Raw genomic sequence first — 22,037 nt, 5'->3', positions numbered from 1 at the left:
CCTGAATACAGACTCTTTTTTTGGATTGGATTAATGCTAATATACTCGGTTAGCAAACACCAATGCTGGTTCACTTTTAGATTAGACAATAATACAATTATTATTCACAAGAGGGACACGGAAGTCTTCAGGTGAGTCGAAGTGTCCCTGAGCAAGTCAACCAACCCCCAATTGTTAAATAATAATAAATTAAGAGGAGAAATAGGCCCTCCATGAACAGGGTCCCCCAACCATGTTCTACCACATATATATGCAAAAGGATATCAAACTATTAATTTAATTACTGCAGTATACCATGTCATAGTACTAACAGGTGCCACATAATTTAAGTATTCTTTGCTTCACAATCTGAAATAAAACTTTCTTGTGTGAATGAACATACAGTTAGACAATATACAATTACAATGAACCTGGGAGGTGAAAGAAAAAATATCTTCATTCTGCACAGGAAGTTGGACAATATGGGTGCGTGTCTTTAAGAAGTTGCTTCTTAAAGCATCTTATACTGTTGATACATTGTCCTGGTCAAAGTACAGAAAGCAGTTCTTAATAAAGGTGTGGTCACTGCAGCAGAACAAACACACAGAAATGCAGTGCGGATGAATTGTGAATGCTTGCCACAGTCCAATGACCTGTTCAATAAAGTCTACTTCTCAGCCACACTGTGTTCTTATTTTTTGATGAAATCATGCCACCCTTATGGAAAAGAAATATACTGTAATATGTTACAAATATATGTTGTATTTATGGTAGTATACTATACTATACTATTTTTCCTGTTTATGTATTATATGTTTGGAATATAATGCTTGCAGTATATTTCCAAGTATGCTTCAAAAGACTATATAATAAAGTATGTTATGCTCATTACATTTTACAATATAACGTAAACCATACATGTAGAAATTTTAGAGAATATTCAATATCAAAGTATATAAAAGGCAGTATATGGTGCTGTACATACATTTAATATATTGTCAAAAAATGTTTCTTGTGATTGATTGATCTATTTATTGTGTTAATTCGTGCATTGCTAAAGGATTTACGTTCTATGCCTTGAGCTGAGGGACATTCTTGTGCAGTTTTGTCAATAGACATACCGCTATTCTTTCGGGTTTAAAGCAGAAAACACGCCAATTAACTGGTGAATGAATTTGATTTCACTCCGAATTGGTCAAATTTGAGGGGAGTTTGAGGGGAGCGAGGGTAGGCTATTGTAACCGGCAGGGGCGAAGAGGTGCCACTTTAAATTGCCCATCTGCGTGCTCATTCAAGTAGCCTACAGGTGAGACCGTCCATTCGCGCAAAAGCTAAATAATAACACTAGGCTACAGTAGCGAGAAAAGAAAAAAAAAGAATTAAAAACTTCCTAAATGAAATCCTGCCAACATCAACGTATTAGCATAAATAGCATTTAGAAGTTGCTTGGGATAGGTAAATGACCGCACCGAACAATGGTATCGCAGAAGTCATGTGATCTCTCAGAGGTGCGGGGTAAAGGTGGATGTACAGTAGGCTGCCGCTGTCGCTACTGGGATTATGAAAAACACGAAAGTCGCGGAGTCAGTCTAAGCAATAAGACTGTTCTTTGCAACAACAAAAAAATAACAGCGTGGACTAATCGTATAAAAACAATCATGTCAATTAGTCGGAAGAACTGGTCGGCTCTGTCCAGGTAAGTTGAAATAGTTTAAATCCTTTTTTTTTTGTTCTACATGCTTGAAGTAGCCTGCAATTGCTGTGCGGTAACGCACGCAACATGGAAGAGGTGATGGGACAAGAAATATCGTCAAGTTAAATGAGAGCTTGTTGTCATTTCAGAAAAAAATGTCCACATTTATGCAGTTCGGTGGAAATATTTGATGAAGTAAACCAACAATGGGGCTAATTGTCACTTCGACTAAGTAACCTAAAGAAAGGGTCCACTGTGTATCGAAGAAATACAGAACACACATTTTATTTTTTATCATTTCTTGGGTGCTTTAGGTAATTTTCTGAAACCGATTTCAAATCATTCTCAGTAGGCTATCATATACTTTTCATAATCACGAATAGACTACACACCCATGCCTTTCTGTAAAGAAATAGGAAACCTGAAACGCAGGCTACAAGAGTTGCCTGAAGGGAAGAATCAACAGGGAATACCTGCACAACTGCGAACTCCCCTTTCTGTAGCTGCAAGGTGCAGGCTACTGCATCTGACTGCGTCTTGAATATCCTCTCTAGACAAAGAAACCGTGTTGAGGGATTCGTTTAATGGCCCTTAATCCCAGAACGCCAAATTAAATTTCAGCCGCGGATTCCCTAACTTGCGTAGAGATAAAAGCAAAAGGTCCAAAGTGTATTGAAAGCACGTGTGCGAAAATTCGCGATGATTAATTAATTAATTAAAGCAGAATGTGAGGATTTATTTATTTACTTACACTTATCTATTTACACACAGGAGAAATGTAAAAAGGAGATATAGCTAGACCATGTTTAGGGAACTAAATATGTGGCCTAACAATACGAATAACCTGCGTTTGCTTGCACTTTCATTATCACTCTCTAAGGTCAGGCACCAGTAATCTGCTAACATAAAACAAATTTGTGAACTTTTTTCCAAAACCACGTGGCATCCCATCGATATTCAATTTTCCAAACCCATTGCCAATTCAACAGCAATAGTAGCTGCAATCCACACACACCAAAAGCGCGATACGACCAATACGTTCACCTGAATGGTGGGTATCCCTTCGGACAGGTGTTTGGAGTGCACCCTGGTTTCTTCTTTACTACGGCATGTTTTTTGGCATTTGGCCGTGCGCGTTCCAGTGGCAACAACGATTTAATTCTAGTTACACTTGTAGGCTACCCTGCTCAACAAAAATAGCTCAAACTCCTAGGGTTTGAAACAGCTGGTGGCTGGTTGTCCAGTTCAGACCGGCTCAATACTCAACATGGTTTGACCAGCTCAAGCTATGTTTTGAAACAGCTGGTAGCTGGTAATTTCAAGCTGGTCATAGCTGAATTTTACGCTAGGGTATATGCTTTAATACCGTATAGCACTAATGTTAGGACTACGCAGTAAAGTCCTCGGTGTTGATTCAAGGAACATAGCTTATTCTGGTCCAAAGTGATTACATATTAGAGTAAACATTATTAGAGTTAACACTGGATATTTGACAGTTTATACATTGAGTTAATGACATGACATAAATATAGGCATAGCCCTAAGGGATGTATCAAATATATCTATAATATATAGCAATATCAAGATATTATGTTGAAACTGTAAATAATTGTCAGCACAATGGTCCACCGGTGAGGTGCATTTCCCTGCAGGCTATATGTATGCCTCTGTTGGAACGATGCTGTCACATTCCTCATCTCTCAGTGCTGAATCTATACATCACTATAAAAAGAGAACATAAAAATGTGCTGAAATATCAGTTATATTAATTAAATCAATAATGCTCTCCAGAACCCCAAACCCCCTTTTTTAACAATTGCAATGTATATTTGCAATGCACACCCATACCCATATTTACAATGGAGACAAACTTATTTATTTCAACTTAGAGCTTACAGCCTTCAGAATGTCCTGTACATTATGGGTGTATAGCAGGATAACTGAAAGGAGTTAATGCTAAGTACTTTATTCAATGGTATAGTGCAGCGCTAATCAGAGATGTTTTAGTATGTATTGCCACAACTGTAACATAACCTGAACCCACTTCAAAAACCATAACACTTCAAAATCCACTAACACTCGCAAACAAATCCATGACAGTTCTCAGAGCCTTGGTCATGCAGAATAGCTACTATGTTTCCCTCAATGTTAAAGGAATGTTTTATAATTGGTTTCCTTGTTCTAGCTATGCGACTTCTAACGTTAGGCTTACAAACCCATTTGCTACTTAAAGCATAAAATCCTCAGTCCCCTCGCGATTGACTAAATCCTCATGCACCTGTTTCTGCAACAAATATGTCATAGGTTTATGTGCCAACCCTTCTGATACTGATGACTTTGCATTGGCTCTGCTGTTTGCATAAAGCTTTATGTTTGCGCTTGTCCAAGTTGCTTTGGATCAACGTTTCTGCTAAATTCTTAAATGCAATGTAATGTAAACATATATAACAATTATGAATTTTTCACTAAAAAAGATCAAAATTTACCATAAAGCTCCATAAATCTAGGCATTAGTTAATCCATAAGTAAATTACTCCCTTGGTGCAGGTATAAGAGAGCTTTCAGTATTGAGTCTTGATTCTATGCTACTGGCTGCCTTTGGAGTCATTTGTCAACCACATTTGGCCAAACATTTGGAACATCATTAAGAAGAACAGCCACTTCAGGAGGCAGGCGTTGATGTGTCAGTGACTACTGACCACAGAATACATCACAAACAGAACACAAACAGAGGCCACATCACAAGACGCAAACCACAAGTTAGTCACAGAAACAGAATGGCCAGGTTACAATTTGCAATGTAGTACCTAAAAGAGCCTACAGAGTTCTGGAAATAGGTATTGTGGATAGATGAGCTTAAGAATGGCTTGTATCAGAGTGATGGCAAGAGCAAAGCATGGAGGCTAAAAGGAACTGCCCAAAAACCAAAGCACCTCCTCCTACCTGTGAAACGTAGTGTTAGGGGTGTTATAGCGTGGCCATGTATGGCTGCCACAGGTGCTGCCTCACGTGCCTTCATTGATAATGTAATCGCTGATAGTAGCAGCAGAATCCATTCTGAAGTGTTCAGAAGCATCTTATCTGCTCAGTTCAACCAAATGCCTCCAAACTCATTGGATGCTGTTTCATCCCACAGCAAGGCAAAGATTCCAAACATACACCAGTGCTCTCTTTCTTCTTAATAATGTTCCAATCAGTTTGTTTCAGTAAGCTGCTTATGTCTCTTGACTGGTTTTTTTTCCGTATTATTATTTCTCAGCCTCATAGTGGCTTTCTTGACTTTCACTGGCACAACAACTGATCCGCAAAACACTAATCAGAAACTGCTGAGAAGCCAACTGCCCAATTATTTATGGTGAGACTATGTATAAAAAGAGATAGAATTACTACTTGAATCACTTGTTAAGGGTGCAAATATGCTCAAAGTAAAGGTGACAATATACTCTTATTTATTGTTTTATTTCAAATCCAATGTGCTGGAGGACAGTACCAAAGCAATAGAAATTGTACCACAGTCCAAATACTTACAGACTGCACTGTATGTAATAATTTTGATACCCATTCAAAACAGATTTTTGGCTAATTCCAGTAAAGAAATGACATTGCCTAAATATCCTTAACTGTGTGACATAAAACGTGCCAGAATACATAATAAAAATGAATGATGTGTTGTAATGTTTTGTTCCTTGTGCAGTCTGACGCGGCAGTGGACGATGGAGGATGAGGAGGAGGTGGAACGTGAACGCAGGAGGAAGATCCGGACCTACAGTACGGAGCCGGGCGACAGCTCCCCTGAGGATCTGCCCCCTGCATTTACCAGGTGAGTTTGCCCCTGTCCAATCGCCAGTCTCCAAGCCTTTTGGTCAAAACTGTCAGCACAGTTACCAAACCTTGATTTATAGATACACTAAAACTTTAATATCCGATATTTAATTCTGATATTTAATTGAAGCCAGGCCTACAGTATGTAATGGAACATTTTAAAAAATCGGTTCACATTAGAACCACTTAATGCCTTTGAAAGGTTTTGACTTTTTGTCTTTTCCCATTTATTGAAGCATTTCTATTTCACCTTTTTGTCATTTTAATAGCTGATATATCTATCTAAGCATGTCTATGGAGTTTTATTGCCTCAGTCTTATTTAACATACAGTGCCCTCGATAATGTTTGGGACAAAGACCCATCATTTATTTGTTTGCCTCTGTACTCCAAAACCCCTGAGATTTGTGATAAAATAAAAAAATAGTTAAAGTGCACATTGTCAGATTTTAATCAAGGGAATTTTTTAACATTTTTGTTTGAACATGTAGAAATGACTGCAGTGTTTATACATACCAAAATGTTGGGACACAGCAAGGTTATGTAAATTAAAGTAGTCATGTTTAGTATTTTCTTTCATATCCTTTGCATGCCATGACTTCCTGATGTCTGTGACCTCGCAATATCAACAATCTCTGGATATCTTATTTTCAAGTTGTCCTACAAGATAAAACTCTGCTTTTTAATGGATTTCTATGGGAATTGGGGGGGTCAGACTAGGGTCAGCTGTAAATTATGATGATACTGTATGGACCACATTTGTTGGCTAAATAGCTTTAAGTGATAAAGGGCCCAAAGTATCAAATGAGCCTCAAACCACCATGCTGCTGCCAGATATGCAGTAAAAAAGACAGAAAAACCTGTAACACCAAGTCAAGGCAGCATGCATGTAAACTGTATACTGGAAATAAGCTAAAAGGCTGTAAGACTCCAGACATGGGATTCTGCTTTCAGACCCATGAGTTCATTGTATAATTTATGTGCTGTATACCTATGTTGGCAAGATGGCAAGTATTTGCCAAAGATCAACAACCTTGTCACTGCTTTTTCCTGTTCAGATGGGACCACAGTATGTGAAATATGCCTCATTGCACATTAATGAGGTGCGCTATATTAATAGCATGGATATTTGTCTTTTTGCACAATGTTTGCAGGAACAATGAGGACTTTGAGTGCTGACACAAATGCTTTCCCTGTGTAAACTGATGCTAATCCTACAAATGTTTTCAAAGGAATGTCTGGTTAAGTTTTCCTCATGCAAGGAAACCTAGTGAATGGTGGTATTATCACGGTCTGTAAGGTGTTCAATCCGTGAAATGTTTCTAATGTCTGTGTCTGTGGGTTAGATGTAACTAGCTCAGGTAAAGTGGATGTGCATGGGTACATACTGTATAGTATTTGTAGTGCAGTTGAAATTGTACTTCCCTCTAGGGTCTTTCAGCACACTTATCCCTGGTTATGGGTATGCACTTTGCACTTTGTAGTACGTCACTTTGGATAAGAGCGTCTGCCAAATGCCATTAATGTAATGTAATGTATATGATTAGACAAGGTCTGTGTAATGTCTCTGAGAGTATGTGGCATATACTGTATGTAAATATTAAAAGGTTTTGATGGCGATGTGGCTGTCAGTTGAAATGTTCTGAATATACCAGAGGCAGCGCTTATGAAAACAGGTTACCGTTAAACAAATAATGCCTCAACTGGTTTTCATGTGTTGTGCTTCATTAACAAGCATGGCAATGTACTGTTGTGAAGTGATTGGAAGCCATTGGTAGATATTTCCCTTGGTCTACTTTATGAGTTTTGTTCAATAAACGCCTATCCTATTTGGATATTACATGAGGTTTATCAGGTCAAGTGCAACACTCATGAAAAATCTCAGTTGAAATCATTTAATTGATTATTGCGAGGTGTGCGCTTATTAATTGATCTGTACATTTGAATATCAACATGGCCCATGGATGCAGAAGAATACATGTATTCCCTTGTGGAATAATCTGAATATTTACATACAAGCACCTCAATCTCTATAGAAATAAAACTAATGATCCAAGACGACACAGTAAATGGAAAGGGAATTCCCTAACTGAGTCATTGAGATTAACCGACAAAGGAAAAAAAAAAACAGGTTTTATATTTCCTGGGAAATTAACTCACAAGGTGACAATCAGAGTTTAAAAGTCACTATATGAAATAAGATTCCAAAAAGATCAACTGACCATCTTGCCGATATTATTGCAGGGTGTGTCTGTGCTTCGATCAGCGTAGATAAGAGTTTATGGTGCGTGTGACAACTGCGTCTGTGTGTGTGTGTGTGTGTGTGTGTGTGCTGCATGTGTGCATGTCTACTGCGTACTGAGCTTCTCCACCCTAGCTCCCCAGTGGTGGAACGACCTCCCCATCCCCATAAGAACTGCTCAGGTGCCGCCCATTTCCCACCGCAGTCTAAAGACTCATCTCTTCACACTGTACCTGAGTCCCCTAAGCTATTGCCACTTCATTTTCTCTATCTTTAGCCCCTTGTTGAATTTTTTAGGACTTCTGAATTTGTATTCGTCTCGGTACCATAGTTCCCGAAGTTGAAGATGTCTTTGTATTGCAGTTACAGTACAGACCCATCTACCTCGCGTAGTAGACTTGCGTTCGTGACTTTACAACGTAAAGTGAATCGTACCTTAGCCAACCTGTTCTGTAGTCTGTCCTATGCCCTTGATATGCACTTGATATCGCGTTGGCGAAATGTTTTCTGATGTACCGTGTCGTGCGCACAGCTCAGAGGACGCGGTGGAGGGGGGAGACCCAGACGCCCCGGTGGACTTTGTGGAGATGCTGCGGGTGCGGGACGAGAGGAGGAGGAGGAGGCACATGGAGGTGCTGAGGCAACAGCACGATGAGGAAGAGGGGAAGGAGGCGGGGCAGGAGGCAGAGGTGGGCGGCGACAGACCGGGGCGGAGCTCGGAACCCGAGGTCGCCCCGCCCAGCGCCGCTGACGTCATCGAGGCAGGAAGCCCGGTGAGTCTGCTGTGCCAATGGGTGCGTCCCATTGGTTGGGAAATGCACACTCCTCCACTCCGCTGACCCATTTTCGAAGTTGACGGACAAAACGGCTCCAACTCCCCCCGGCGGAGTGTTCAGCCATGTAAACGGAAGGCTGCATCCCAGTGGAGGGAGGGAGTCCACAAAGACCTGTTTCCAGGGCACGGAGTGGAGGAGGCTAATGGGACACACCCTGGATGGATATACCAAGCACTCGATCAGAGTTGGTATATCCAGAACCATTGCCTAGGTGTGTGTTTTGGCCTTATTGAACCTAATAAAATCCCATATTGTCGGAAACAACATTTTCATTGCTATGTGAATTATAAAGGAGTTCAAGGTGTGAACACCGTGAAAGTATCAAAGGGCCCAGTTCCCAAATAAGTCCACACAATCAATATGAAGGCAATGTGCATTTAAACGAGCTGTTTGGAATGCCTTAAAGTAATGACATCACAATGATACGCCTTGTAGCCGGAACGAATCCGAGCGCTCGGCACAGATGGCGTTCAGTTAGTTGGAGCTTGGCAGCCAATCAGAACAGAGGTTCATTGCTATCAATGACCCTTGGAGACACAGTCACTAAAACGGCCTGTTCTTGGAGGAGAGTAAGTACCCCCTGCATCGGTTTGGCACTGCTCTACTCAGCCGTTCCCACGAGCTGAACATTGCTGTCAATCATCTACACGGGAGGCCATTATCAGAGAGCTGTGGCAGGCTGCCTGTGGGAGGGCTCAGATATCCACGTCTCAGAGGAACTGAGCACAGCCGTGGTGTTTGTTTGGACTTGCATACTGATCGCCAAGGAGCTGCTTCTGCAATAAGCGGGGGAATCGGTTCCATTGGCCTGCCTGTTATATTTTGCTACATATTTTCATTTCATATTTATTTTACATTAACATGTCCTTTACCTCAATTGGGTTACATTGTCACATGATTGTATGACGTTCCTGTGCTGAAAATTACTTTGTGGAAAATAAGCAACCATAAGGAAGCTTTGGGTGTAATATCTATGGAGAAGCTCAGGGTATAATATCTATGGAGAAGTTCAGGGTATAATATCTATGGAGTAGCTCAGGGTATAATATCTATGGAGAAGTTAAGGGTATAATATCTATGGAGGAGTTTATATTGTGGCATAATATTCATGGGTGGGGTGTTTGGGGTATTAATATGAATAATTCTATCAATGTCATTATAGGGTGAAAATGACATCTCTGAGCCCAGCCACAGCAGAAACGTGGAGACTCCTACAAGAACGTCACGGCTGTTTGTGAGGTGATTGCAACTGGTTTCTGACCTTTACTCCCTTGGCTATCAGCCCCAAGATGGCGGCCTACACATAGGGCATTTTAGGACTTCATTATCCTTATCAGTGTCAGAGAAGGCTGTCCTTTGGTGACAGCATTGTACAGTACTTTCTGTTTGCCATCAGGTGCAGGTTCTGCTGTGTAACGATCATGGCCTAAACCATCAGAATGCAGTTTTGAAGGGTTGGCACTGCATTTCGCATTAGACTTAATGTGCCAGACAAAAGTATTTATACATCACTTATGTATGAAACACTAGATTTGGTTTGTCCAAATTAACACATTACAGAGATTATTGCTTCAAAACATTAAAGGGTAAAGTTGTCAAACGTAAAATGGATCAGTATTTGTGAGAAATTAGGGATTCAAGATTTACTAAAGGATGGTTTTATCAACAAAAAATGTCACCACCCCCCACAGTGAAAGAGAAGATATGAAGTAACCGCTGACTCATCATGTTTGATAGTTGGTGTAGCAAACGAAGAGATGATGTCATCATCGACCTCCCTTTTGAAATTGACCTTGTGTCACCTCCCTGTCACCCCCTGCAGCTCGCTGTCCATCTCCATGGACAAGACCCCCACCTCCCCCACAGAGAGCGGCAGGGGGGTCTCTCCCCTCAGTCCCACCTCCTCTACAGGGAGTGGCAGGATGGTTTCTCCAATGAGCCCCACCTTCTTTACCGGGACGGGCCGGGTGGTCTCTCCCCTGAGCTCCAGCTCCTCCGCATCGGCCGGCAAGGTGGTCTCTCCCCTCAGCCCCACTTCCTCCAGATCACCCAGCAGGGTGCTCTCTCCCCTCAGCCCCACTTCCTCCAGATCACCCAGCAGGGTGGTTTCTCCCCTCAGCCCCACGGGCACCTTCCGCACAGTGTCTCCAGTGGAGCGTGTCCGTAGCCCCGCCCCCGGGACCACTTGCTCACTCGCGCTGAATGGAGAGACACAGGTGAGCCCTCAGCCAATCAATGCAGGCCTCTGCGGGGGGCAGACACCTTTACTTCCTGTTTGTTCTGTGCCACTACCTGCTTTATTGTGGTTTGTGTTTGGTGAACTTTGAGCTTTCTACACAACACTCTCTGAATTTAAATCGAGCTGGCCGACTATGACGACAGCAACAACACAGCCCTCTAGTGTTACAAAACAATAATTGCATCTACTTGTGTTACAAAGAACAAGTGTGCTAATATTAACGCAGTTAACCTTTTAAACAAGCATTAACATAGAAACTTTGTTGAGCCATAATTGAAGCACTTCAGCAGACCATTCATAACATCAGATTGGTTGAAGAAATAAAGACTTAAAAAGAATGTTTAAATTTAAAAAACCTGATAAAAATACAACTAAAATGACAGAAACTAGCTAAATGTATATAAAAATAAAAGTACTTATTGGTATTATGTAATCACAGGCTACATATATATTTTCATATTTGTAATAACATACATTGAATGCATTTAAAAAATAAATAAGTAAATGTAATTTTTGGTTATGGATTCTTCGACCTTCACTGAAAAAGCCTTTGATGCGTGGTGTGTATCTTGGTACTGTGTTGCTCACAGGAATCTCGGGATGAGTCGTCGGCAGCGGAAGGGGTCACTGGCACTCCGCACCCGGAGGAAACTCCATTCCACAGGAACAGCCCCAAAGCCGTGTCATTCAGGGTAACGTGCACACCCTCCAAAACACCACACCATGTACATTCAAATGTACACGATACCTATGAGTACAATACTGAACCTCTGTCACCGGACTATAAACTGGCTTTAATACTACAGTAAGTCCTGTTAGTATATTAGTTATGCTAGCATGTACCAGCATATTAGTGAGACGTGTAGGTCACTCTGGATAAGATATGCAATTCCTAAAGTATAATGAAAACAATCAGAGCATAAATAATTGAAATAATACTTTATACAATTCGTTATTGCTAATGTTACTCAAATTGTAAACGCTCTCCATATCTCTGCACAGATGGCAAGAAAGAAGGAGGAGCCAAGCATGCCTTTGCAGAGGAGGTAAGGCACACCACCGTGCTCTGGATTATTTTCAGACTGCAAATCATATCAGCAAGTATATTAGCATTTCATTTAGATCTCCGTTAGAGCTTGGGTTGGAATCCCACTCGGAGAGTACAGGAGAGCCTTTTCCTCCAGAAGTCCTTGTACTTGTCTTCCTGTGTGCGCCTTTGAAGAACAACTTATCACCAGTTATCACAAGGCAGGAGAAATGAACAGACAGGTAGCCCTGGCCGAATGGTTAAGGCGATGGAGTAGAAATCCACTGGGGTCTCCCTGACCGTGGTCGAGTCCTGCCAATTACGGGTTGTATGTTTTTGTTACGAGTAAACCACCTCATTCTTCTGCCAAAATCACTTTTACGAAGCAACTATTTAGGTCCAAGCATTTTCTGTAGGCTGGGGTTGGAATCCCCACACTCAGAGTATAGGTTAGCCGAGAGGTTAAGGCAATAGACTAGGTTGGGGTTTCTCCATGCAGGTTTGAGTACGGGCGATTATGGGTCGTGTGGGTTTTATTGTGAATGATATTGGTGGCCCATTTTGGCCCTCTGCCGGAATCGCTAAGACTACGTAACAGCCGGCAAGTCAGGATGGCCGAGCCGTCTTAGGCGCTGCGTTCAGGTCAATGGACAGGTCATAAGGCGCTGGACAACAGATCCATCAGGGTTTCCCCCGCAGAGATTTGAATCCTGCCGATTACAGGTCTGGTGTAATTGTTGAAGTTGACCCAGCTGATTTATAGTCTTCAGCGGACATAAAAAAGTGGTGTTGTTCCAGTCACGATGGCAGACCCATCTGCCATATTCTGGTCACAGTCTCTTCTGGAAGCATGATCAAATCAAATCCCATTGCTGACAGCAGAGGTGAACCTTTTCCTTCAGAAGGTGATAGAGTACCAGTCCTGTTTCAGGAGTTGCTTGTGAAGAGCTGATATTTTAAGCAACATGAATTTGTGTGGCTGGATAATTCATGGAGCAATTAAAGTGAAGAACATTCACTTAGTGGTAAAACAGCTGTGACTCCCCTGAGAATAAGTCCTCTTCCTTACAAGCCTGGTTTAAAAAACTACAGCGAACAGGCGTTCCACGTCTTTAGGCCTTTCAGGAAATATATCCACATCCACTCACTAACTGCTTTCAAACTGTGCTTCTTTTGACAGCGCCAGCGTCCGTATCTCATCCAAGACCACTCAAGCCAGCAAGGTGGGATTATCAGAATGCAAGAGCTACTTGCAAAATCTTTAAATAAATATGCAAATATGAAAAGAGGAATACAAATTTTCTAACTAATACGCATCTACAGCATATATTTTCATGACATGAAAAACCTTGAAATAAGAAATCAAAAATCTTCACAATCATCACAATAACTTCAGCAAACTATGTATCTGACCAGTGGATATATTTTGCCGTGCTTTCCAATCTACACTAAATCTGTTTTGAAAAATGGCAAAAACAGGGCTTTGAACGCTTTTGTCTGTTCATTATTTATTGTTCTCATATAGTCATAATATCAGTCTGGTTTTTTGTTGTGGCGAGTCCTTAGTGGCAGTGTTTTGTCCTTGCAGGCCCCCAGTCCGGAAGAAGATAAACAATCACCATTTCAAAGGAAGTGAGTCATTCTGCTCCATCTTTGGAGGCAAACCACACATTTTTAACCGCAGTTTTTGTTAATTTCAATGACTGCTGAATAACTTAACCCAACAAAAGACCTGAAAAAGGAGGCATGCATTACGTCACATTCATTCAGTCATATGGTTTCATCCAGAGAAACTTATCATAATATGAGAGAACACACTTGCTGACAAAGCAATTGAACGAAACAGCTCACGCTAGGTTCTGAAACAGCTGGTAGCTGGTTGATCAGTTCAGACCAGCCCCATACGTCACGTAATTCACACCCACTCTAAAAGCGAGATGCAACCAATACGTTCACCCGAATGGCGGGTCTCCCTTCGGACAGATGTTTGGAAAGCACCGTGGTTTCTTCTTGACTACGAGATGTTTTTTGGCATTTGGCCGTGAGCCTTCCAGTAGCTTTTCATTCTAGTTACACTTGTAGGCTACCCTGCTGAAAAAAACAGCTCAAGCTACATTTTGAAACAGCTGGTAGCTGGTTGCCAAGGTCAAACCAGCTTCATACTCAACATGTTTTGACCAGTTCAACCTATGTTGTGAAACAGCAGGTACATGGTAATTTCAAGCTGGTCACAGCTGGATTTTAGACTAGGGCAAGCACTGTCTAAAAAAACTCCACCTCTAATGTGTGGGGTTACATGAACTCTGCTGTCCGCACAGCTCCAGACAGAGGGTGTCTTCACGCACCATCCAGGAGAAGATGGACAGACTGGCCCTGGCAGTGCAGGTGAGGATGGGCTGAGGGAAAAGACTCTTATTTTGGTTTGAAACACTCCAAGCCGCTCCATCGTCGAGGCACTGCAGAATTACTGTTGCGGTGGTACACCACCACAAGGAGCAGCTCAAAATCTGAACATTTTTCCATTTTGGCAATTACAGAGAAATGAAGAACGGGGGAGGTGGGTGACTACATAGACAACAAACTATAAATACGTTTTACAGTAAAAAATATAGAAAATATTACAAATATTTTGCTGACGCAAAAGGATTTGAGAAATATGAGTCATGACCTCTACATGTGTATCTGTTGAGATTTGACCATGCCAACCGAGACGCGTACATAACAGTTGGACACAAGTACCTGACCACGTCCCTTTTCCTCAGAAATCGGAGAACGTGAAATCGCCCTCCGTCTCCCAGAAGGGTCTGTACGTGCTGGTGGACGAGGTGTCCAGGAAGAGGGGTCTGTTTGAGAGAGACCCGGCCACTGGAGACGGGACCTTCAGACAGGTGACGCGCTAACCGCTAATACCGTACCCGCACTAACCTCCGCGTGCGGTAACCTCCGCGAGCGGTCACGTTTAGGCTAATGTTTTGTGGAGCGTGCTTTCACTAGGGACGCAAATATGAAGGAATTTCCTTGATATATTTTCACTAACATTAATAAACAGTTATCGATTAATCCCAAACAGAACATCTTAGCAAAATATCCCAGAGTCCCTCCACCCTCAGCGACTATTGCTTTGTACGGGTAGCATCTGCTTGAATTAAAGAACATTACCGCAATTAGATTAGATTAGATTTTGGGAGTATAATCCAGTATAACCCAATACTTCCACTTGATGCTTTTCCATTGACAAAATGGCGAAAAATTATATCTGCCATTAACGACAGCTAACAGTTACGGTTAATGAACAGTTGCTTGAAATAACAGCAGCTAGGCTACTACGGAAAAGCTTATACAAAAAGGTAATCCAAGAAGTGCTTCCTAATGTTAGCCAACATTTACATTTACATTTCCACGTTTCACTGGAAAATTCCCATGGACCTGCAGGTGTTTTCAGAGCGTGCCTGCATCTAAAGAGTTAGCGTGTTTCAGATAGCAGCACGAATTTAACCCAGGGCTGCTGTGCCTATGATCCGAGCTCACTCTGTCCCTGTGTGTTCTGGATCGACAGGACTTCCGGACGTTCTCGGCAGGCATCTCGGACCGCATCAACCGCTGGGTCACCAGGGCGCAGGGGTCTGGCTCCCACTTCACACCGGCGGTGAGTGTGCGGAACAGCCAAGCCCTCTGCCTGCGCTGAGAGATATGTTGGGCAGACCCAAATTGTCCCTTGATGGACTCTTACCAGCATTATAATAGAGTTGGTGCAATCGTAGAATAGCGACCGGGAGTGAGAGATCAGGAACTACTCGAGTCAACAAGACAGGCTGATTAATTCACAGCTGTATGGTCAGTACACTACAGCCTACTTGATAGGTGTCACAAAATTGTCTACATGCTCCCACTATGTGTATTGCACACTCTTGATCAAAGTAAGTACATTACATTACATTATTGGTATTTGGCAGACGCTCTTATCCAGAGCGACGTACAGTTGATTAGACTAAGCAGGAGACAATCCTCCCCTGGAGCAATGGAGGGTTAAGGGCCTTGCTCAGGGGCCCAACGGCTGTGCCGTTTTATTGTGGCTAAGAACCGGGATTAGAACCACTGACCTTGCAGGTCCCAGTCATTTACCTTAACCACTATGCTACAGGCCACCCTAAGTATGAAAAGGAGTCACTGGAAATGTTTGGGGTTCAGTCTGACTCTGCTGAATCCTGAGTGTCATTTGTGTGCTTTATCACTGCTGGTATTAGAATAAACCTTTCATATTTTCATAGTGTGGACTGAGGTCAACACCGCATAATGATGTGCATTAACTGTAACTTCTATGAGAACATTCAATATTTTGATATAATGGAATATTTCAAGACTAAGCAAGAGACAATCCTCCCCTGGAGCAATGCTGGGTTAAAGGCCTTGCTCAAGGGCCCAACGGCTGTGTGGATCTTATTGTGGCTACACTGGGGATTGAACCACCGACCTTGCAGGTCCCAGTCATGTACCTTACCCATTATGCTACAGGCCCCCTCGTATGTAGAAATACCAGAGCTAAGCCCACAGATAGCAAGAGGTAAACAAAACAAAAAAGACAATCTCTCAAGACAGTGGCAAGGAAAAATTAACCCGATGGGACCCAGTTATAGCGGGATACCCATCCTCCACTGGCCTATAGGTTAAGATGGTAACAGTTGAGGTATTAAACTAGCAGTTAAACTAGAAAGTCCACATTAAGCAATGTAAATCTGAAACCATTATACATTTCCTTATACCGGCTGCAGTAAAGTATTCGCAAGTATTCTCAAATAGCATGCTGAAACCAACACGATATCAAGCTATTTTGTCAGGACTGCCTGGTGAAAGTCCTGGGCCCAGGACAGTAATATTAACCACGACTTCACAGACCATTGGGCCTGTGAACTTAACTGGGGGGGGCAGCCTATAGCTTAGTGGCTATGGTACTTGACTGGGACCTAGAAGTCTGGTAGTTTAAGCCCCGGTCTAGCCACGATAAGATAAGCATAGCTGTTGGGCCCTTGAGCAAGGTCCTTAACCCCGCAATACTCCAAGGGGGATTGTCCCCTGCTTAGTCTAATCAACTGTAAGTTGCTTTGGAGAAATGTCAGCGAAATAAAAAATATTTATTATTTTATTATAACTGTGAAGTTAATTTCCATTAGTGCTTTGATGTGTTACATATGCTCACTGTTCTGGAAATACTGGTCTGATATTATCACTCAAATAAATCAGGCTACTGCACTTATGGTGTCATACTCTAAAATGGCTTCGAAACCATGCACTCATTTTATTAAATGTTGAAATACTTTTAAGTAATTTTAAAAACATCACAGCACTTTTTTTTTTATAATTGAACAAAATATTTTTAAAAGGGAAAATGGTTTACATTTTGCGGAGATATCCATCCTGGTGAAGGGTAGAACACCTGGCCTGACTTCCATCCCACCACTGGTGAGAGTTGTACATACATTTAACACTAGATGGCAGTGTTGCACATGGTGCTGTGATTGTAACTGTGGTGTCAGCAGCTGCATTCCTGAGCTTTGCTGTACCAGGCAGAAGCCAATAAGAAAGTGAGCTGAAACTAGGACTTAGACAGTGGTAAAGGTCAGTTGCGTGGATCCAATAAAAAAACGAGCTTTTACAGTTGGAGGATTTACGGCTTTTAGGTTCTTATCTCCAGACAGCGCTGGCCAGGACTGAGGATCATGGCTTACAAAGATAAACTATACCACACAGTCATGATCATATAATGTTGTTAAAATCATATCATTTTTAACAAATGTATGTTGCTCACTCATTTCTGTTCATGTGTTATGTGTGGTTTACAGATACAGAAGTTTCAGGGTGTAATGAAGGGTTGTTTCACTGGGTCGTCTCTGTAAATGCTAAATACAGGGAAGAAGATACAGCGGTTACCTTTAAACCATGAAGTTAAGAGTGAAGTAATTAAGCATACCCTCTCATTACAGGACTTGAGAAATGTGGACATCGCCAGCAAGAGGAACATCTGGGAAAACCGTGCCGAAGAGGGACCTCCCAAAACATCACCCAACAAGTAGAAGCCCCTTCCGAATGACTGTAGGCATTTAACTTTATTTATTATTATTATTATTATTATTATTATTTCATTATTATTATTATTATTATTTATCATTATTACATTATGCTTCACACCTAAACCTGGCCATGAACTTGTGACAACAAAGCTGAGGCCATCATTAATATGATTTGAAGAAGTTTTTGTGAGTAGCTTTTGTGAGAAATCAAAACTTGATTTCATTGCATAAACATAGTGCATATTCCAATGGAAATGAGCAGTGAAAAGGTTCAGAACCGAGAGCACAGCGCAGTGCTTTTAAGTTCACAATATGCTAGTCATGATGCTAGTAATATAGCACTCAAGCTATATTTGGGAAAATATCCCCAGGTTCAAAGGCTTGTTGAACGAAGAACAGTCTTGGAAATTAACTTGAAATAAAAACATTGATACATAAAACTACAAACAAATATGGAACAATTTAAGAAGAATATGTTTATGATTTCTAGTTTAATTTCCATGACCTTTATTAACCTTGGCTAAGTGTGTCTGGAATGCTAAGAGGACTCATTGCAATATGAGATCTTTTAAAAGGCCTGGTTCGTTCAGGCATGTGGTGTAAAATTTTTGGGTCATGATTCAAAGCACAATCGCACACTGGATCATATCCGCGTGGGCGTCACTGATTAACATTTGGGCTTATAAATAGATCTGGTGTTGCGATAAAGAGTTTTAGTTGTGAGTATGCCGCCATTGGGAACACAGCCGAACAGCATCTGACCCGTGTAAGAATGCATTACTCATTTGCACAATGCTGCAATTAGCACAACATTACTGAACTGTTGGAAATGTTGTGGCTGTTGGGCTCGATGAGTTCTGCGTCACGTCGGTTCGGGTGAGTTGGTAATCGAATTGAGCTCACTTCATGTGGGAAAATTAATGTGGAGCAGAAATTACAATGGATAAACCCTGCTGATAAAAACAGCTCAAGCTATGTTTTGAAACAGCTGGTAGCTGGTTGACCAGTTCAGACTAGTTTCAAAATCAACTTGGTTTGACCAGCTTAAGCTATGTTTTGAAACAGCTGGTAGCTGGTTCACCAGTTCAGACCAGCTCCATACTCAAAATTGCTTGGACCAGCTCAAGATATGTTTTAAAACAGCTGGTAGTTGGCAATGACAAGTTGGTCAAAGCTGAATTTTACACCAGGGTTTGGTTCTCTACATGTTTACATAATATTCTACGAATGCTGTCTCAGTTTTTCTTCTTTTTCTCATAGTTCGTACCCTTAAGGAACATCACCAAAAACACATGGGGAGGAGAGCTCTACTGAAGGCGACATCATTTTATTTGCACTACCGATGATTTCCAGCTTTTTGGTGGAGTTCAAGGTTTTGAGGTTAATATTGGTCACTTGAACTCTGAATTAGACTTGAAATGCTGAAATATCGTAATTGAGGGGTTAATTTTCATGCTGCCAATTGATAATGCTCAGACAATTTGTACATTACCGTTCCGTACATTAGGTTATTGCTTCCCACAAGACTGCTTACCTATATAAAACAAAATAAAACCAACTTTTCTACTGCCAAGCTTCCTGCTTTTTCTTGTGTCTGTATCACTCTGTCTCAATATTCACTAAATTATCAAATGCTATTAGGCTATATGATGTTGTTCATTCAAATGTAAGGCTTTATTCTTGAACACAACAGGTTTGTCATTCATTTTCAATGATGAATTTTCCCCATATTCATTATTCATTACACTCGGAAACAGAACAAACACTCATCCTCAGGCACTTGTGGTTTTGTTAACCATAAAAGTATTTTGATAATGACAAAAATGCTGAATCATTTGTTTCTGTTACACAATGTGAATGTAACTTAATTTCCATTTGAAGTTAAACTAAATAGGTATGCTTGCTTGCACACAGTATGATGTTTGGTATTTTGGTAAGCTTATTGTTTGGCCAATGTCTCTGACTGCTTTTATTTCTTATTTCTCTGCCTCATGGCTTGCTTGGCTTTCCTTGGCACATCTCTGACCCTCATCTTCACAAACTCCCAATAACAGACTTTGAAGGCAATCAAAAGCCTAGACTCAAGACTAGATACAGAAAGCTTTCTTAGACCTTCACTAAATAAGCGACTGAATACAATTGACTGATCAGGAACAGCAGAAAAATGGAGGGGGGGGCAATGTACTCTCGGTAGCACTTTATTAGGTGTTTATTAGACTTATTCTTTAGACTTATTATGCCTTCTGTTGTAGCCTATCCACTTAGAGGTTTCACATGTCACACTCATTAACAACATGTTTCTGCCCGCAGAACTGCTGCTCACTGAATGTTTTTGGTTTTTCGCACCATTCTCTGCCAACTCTAGAGACTGTTGTGACAATCCCAAGAGATCAACAGTTTCTGAGTCACTCAAACAACCCTGTCTGGCACCAACAATCATTCCATGGTTAAAGTCACTTAGATCACATTTCTTCCCCATTCTGACATTTGGTCTCTTGACCACATCTGCATGCTTTTATATATTTAGTTGCTGCCACATGATTGGCTGATTAAATATTTGCATTAACAAGCTGGTGTACAGGTCTACCTAATAAAGTGCTTACTGAGTATATAAAACAGGGATGTAAATCCCCTCAAATTAAAGGCGACAGTCTGCGCTTGAACATATTAATCAATGTTTGATTGCAAACGCAATGTGCAGGAGTACAAAGTTAAAGAACAGACATTGTACCACTGTCCAAATACTTACGGACTGCACTTCACATAATTAATTCCATTTTCTCTCTATTAACCATTTTATTGACTCTATTTTCTCTAGTGATTTCCATTAGGCTTTAAATAGAGGGAGCCTTATCTCAAAAGCGACTGAAACACTGCATGGGTGACATCATCCCTTCTCACGGATAGCTGATGGTAGAAGCTCAGAGCTGGGTCTCCTTGGTCGAGGTGCTAGAGGTCCAGCCCTGGGTGTAGCGGAGGAATTTTCAGATGGCCCTGGGGGAGACTGCAACTGCAAATCCGGTTGGAGGGGAACGGGGGGGGGGGGGTTGAGATCACTGACCGAATTGCGATGTGTGTGCCTCTCGCCGGCAACGCATGGGGGGAGAAGGCGATGTTATCGCGGATGCTAAGAACGTGACTGGAGACGGGCTCCAGCTCACTGTCGCCTCGAAAATGAAGAGGAGGGCTGATTACAAAAAAAGACACTACTTCACGTCAGCGCGACCTACCCTACAGGGTGGGGGACATTGAAATGGATCAACCGCCTCCCTCACCCCCCGTATCCCCTGCCCAAACAAAGGCACCGCCTCCCTCACCCCCCCGTTTCCCCTGCCCAAACAAAGACCCGGCCTTTTGGGAGAACCCACAAGTTGTACAGTTACCCTCTCAGTTAAAAATACATACCGTAAGAAGCCCAATAAGGCACAGCCCTCTCTTTCGCTCTCTCTCTCTGCCCCGTCAGGCACCCGGGTCAGAGCTAGGCCTAAGTCATGTGACCACAGGCACAGTTTTTAAAGGTGAATGGCTTTAAGGAGGAACGGAATCAGGCTTTTTTTTCACACAGGGCAGCTCTTGTTCTCATCCGACTCCAGCACCTCACCTATTCAGGTAGTAACAAGTACCACAGTCATTTGTAAATGGTCATAAGTTTTTTCTTATATTGTGCATGCATGTGCGTATGTAATATTTACAATATAAGAGATAATAATGTATATAATAGATATATAATTTCCTATCACTTCATGTGTGACACAGTAAATTGATGAGATTAAATTCATGGAATTCAGAAAGAAAAAAGGAAAAATATATATATATTTCCACTGGGCTGGACAGTATTAAATGTCCCCACAAACACAATATGTCAAGACTGGATTTGTTGCAGTTTCACAGGTCCTCAAATAGACATGTCGGACAACGAGGAGGCGGAGTACGAGTATGTAAGAGTTTACACTTCTGCTACCCCACCCTCTGTAAAAATGCTATATAAAAGTTTATATGAGCTAATATCCACGTCACACAGGGAATAGAAAAAGCAAAGTCAGTTTATACAGTATTACTGCATTGTTTAATTTGTATCTGAAAATAACAGAAATGAAGACTAATGTTCTTTCATCCATTTCAGGGAACATGAAGGT

General features: G+C 41.6%; 1 protein-coding gene across 1 annotated transcript; it reads left to right on the top strand.

Annotated features, from left to right (window-relative positions):
• The first annotated feature begins 1,454 nt into the window (after window positions 1–1,454).
• Window positions 1,455–19,469, top strand: lad1 (ladinin). The gene is made up of 14 exons (XM_061258639.1): window positions 1,455–1,675; window positions 5,367–5,492; window positions 8,267–8,507; window positions 9,733–9,809; window positions 10,393–10,786; window positions 11,400–11,501; window positions 11,812–11,855; window positions 13,017–13,059; window positions 13,425–13,468; window positions 14,155–14,221; window positions 14,599–14,724; window positions 15,393–15,482; window positions 17,815–17,923; window positions 19,162–19,469. Exons 1-13 carry the CDS (start codon window positions 1,455–1,457, stop codon window positions 17,902–17,904), a joined length of 1,665 nt encoding a protein of 554 aa, XP_061114623.1. The 3' UTR covers window positions 17,905–17,923; window positions 19,162–19,469.
• Window positions 19,470–22,037: the final 2,568 nt, after the last annotated feature.

Source organism: Conger conger, chromosome 10, assembly GCF_963514075.1.
Source record: "Conger conger chromosome 10, fConCon1.1, whole genome shotgun sequence".
In the NCBI taxonomy this organism is placed as follows: Eukaryota; Metazoa; Chordata; class Actinopteri; order Anguilliformes; family Congridae; genus Conger; species Conger conger.
The sequence above is the reverse complement of the archived record's forward strand: the minus strand, read 5'-3'. Positions and strand labels throughout refer to the sequence as shown.

Excerpts from the sequence above, each read along its gene's own strand:
- lad1 (XM_061258639.1), top strand. The coding sequence starts at position 1,455 with ATGGTATCGCAGAAGTCATGTGATCTCTCAGAGGTGCGGGGTAAAGGT. Across the intron at positions 1,676-5,366 it reads AACTGGTCGGCTCTGTCCAG|TCTGACGCGGCAGTGGACGA; the intron begins GTAAGTTGAAAT and ends TTCCTTGTGCAG. Across the intron at positions 11,856-13,016 it reads AGCATGCCTTTGCAGAGGAG|CGCCAGCGTCCGTATCTCAT; the intron begins GTAAGGCACACC and ends TTCTTTTGACAG.